At 46.1% G+C, this 2,028-nt stretch overlaps 1 protein-coding gene across 1 annotated transcript; it reads left to right on the top strand.

Moving 5' to 3' along the window:
* Positions 1-265: 265 nt before the first annotated feature.
* Positions 266-1,795, top strand: LOC311229487 (E3 ubiquitin-protein ligase TRIM11-like; the record flags this gene model as incomplete). The annotated part of the gene is made up of 3 exons (XM_084315565.1): positions 266-616; positions 896-1,036; positions 1,244-1,795. 3 exons carry the CDS (start codon positions 266-268, stop codon positions 1,793-1,795), a joined length of 1,044 nt encoding a protein of 347 aa, XP_084171691.1.
* Positions 1,796-2,028: the final 233 nt, after the last annotated feature.

Genomic DNA, 2,028 nt, shown 5'->3' with positions numbered 1-2,028 from the left:
ACCAGCCTCTCGAAACATTTCATGACCAATAATAGAACATTCTAGGACATTTGTGATGTCACAGTATGATGTCATAATAGAACATTCTAGAACATTTGTGATGTCACAGTATGATGTCATAATAGCACATTCTAGAACATTTGTGATGTCACAGTATGATGTCATAATAGAACATTCTAGAACATTTGTGTACAGTATATATTCAACAATTCTCTCAGAAGATCTCATTGTGCATCATCTTGAAACTGTCTCTTTGTAGAATAAAATGGCGCAGCAAGGAGTTGATCTGTACCGGGACCAGTTCTGCTGTTCTATCTGTCAGGATGTACTGAAGGATCCGGTAACTATTCCCTGTGGACACAACTACTGTATGGGCTGTATTACAGACTGCTGGGATCACGATGATCAGAGGGAGATCTACACATGTCCCCAGTGCAGGGAGACTTTTACTCCGAGGCCCGTTCTGAAGAAAAACAATATGCTGGCTGAAGTGATAGAACAACTAATGAAGACAGGACTCCAAGCTGCTCCTCCTGATCACTGTTATGCTGGACCTGCAGATGTGGTCTGTGATTTCTGCACTGGGAGAAAGCGGAAAGCCCTCAAGTCCTGCCTGGTATGTCTGACCTCTTTCTGTGAAACTCACCTCCATCCTCATTATACTGTAGCTCCGTTAAAGAAACACAAGCTGGTCAAAGCCTCCACACGGCTTCAGGAGAAGTTGGAGAACACCTTCTCTCGTCAGCAGAAAGTCCAGGAGAGAGAGAAGCGACTCAAAGAGGCCCAACAGGCTGTTGATTCTCTCAATCGCTCTGCTGATAAAGCAGTGGAGGACAGTGAGAGAATCTTTACTGAGCTGATACGCTCCTTGGAGACGAGGCGCTCTGAGCTGAAGAAGGTCATTAGAGCCCAACAGAGGACCACAGTGACTCAGGCTGAAGAACTGCAGAAGAGACTGGAGCAGGAGATAGCGGACCTGAGGAGGAGAGACACTGAGCTGGAGCAGCTCTCACACACAGAGGACCACATCCACTTTCTACAGAGTCACCCCCCCCTCTCCAGTCCCAGTGAGTCTACAGACTTACCCAGCATCGGTGTCCTTCCTCTCCTGTACTTTGCAGATGTGACTGAGGTCCTGTCTGAGCTGAGAGACAAACTAGAGGATGTTCTGAAAGAGCAGTGGCCCAGAATATCAACAACAGTGAATGCAGTTATTAATGTTTTACTGCGCCCAGAGCCCAAGACCAGAGCTGACTTCTTACAATATTCCTCTCAGATCACACTGGACCCAAACACAACACACACACGTCTGTCTTTGTCTGAGGGGAACAGAAAAGCAACATGGATGCAGCAAAAGCAGTCATATCCTAAACACCCAGAAAGATTTATTGAATGGTTTCAGGTTCTGGGTAGAGAAGGTCTGACTGGACGCTGTTACTGGGAGGTGGAGTGGAGTGGAGGTAGAGGGGTTTGTGTAGCAGCCTCCTACAAAGACATTAGTAGAACAGGCACCGGGGTGGACAGTGGATTTGGATTAAATTCCAAATCCTGGGCTTTAGATTGCAGACCAGGTCATTACAGCTTCACACACAATAACAAGATGATCACAGTACCGGGCCCCCAGTCCTTCAGAATAGGAGTGTACCTGGATCACAGGGCAGGTACTCTGTCCTTCTACAGCGTCTCTGACACCATGACCCTCCTGCACAGAGTCAACACCACATTCACTCAGCCTCTCTATCCTGGATTTACGTTAGATTACTTTGGGGAGGCTGAGTTTTGTGAGCTGAAGTAGAGATCAGTGTCCTCTACCCAGGGTTTTGGATTTAAATTGATCTTGAAGATGCTGAGTTGTGAACGATGAGGTCATTAGGAGTTACATTCACTCAGTCACTCTATCATTGTTCTGAGGGACACAGTTTATAGCCTACCGGGGTAAAGTTTGTTTAATTGGATATTTGCATATTCACATATTTGATTCTCATCTTCAATACCTCTGTTCCTTTTGCATGTGGGGAAGTCAAATTC

This window comes from Notolepis coatsorum, assembly GCF_963971535.1.
Source record: "Notolepis coatsorum genome assembly, chromosome: 6".
Lineage (NCBI taxonomy): Eukaryota > Metazoa > Chordata > Actinopteri > Aulopiformes > Paralepididae > Notolepis > Notolepis coatsorum.
Note: the sequence above shows the minus strand (reverse complement) of the source record. Positions and strands in the feature narration are given on the sequence as shown.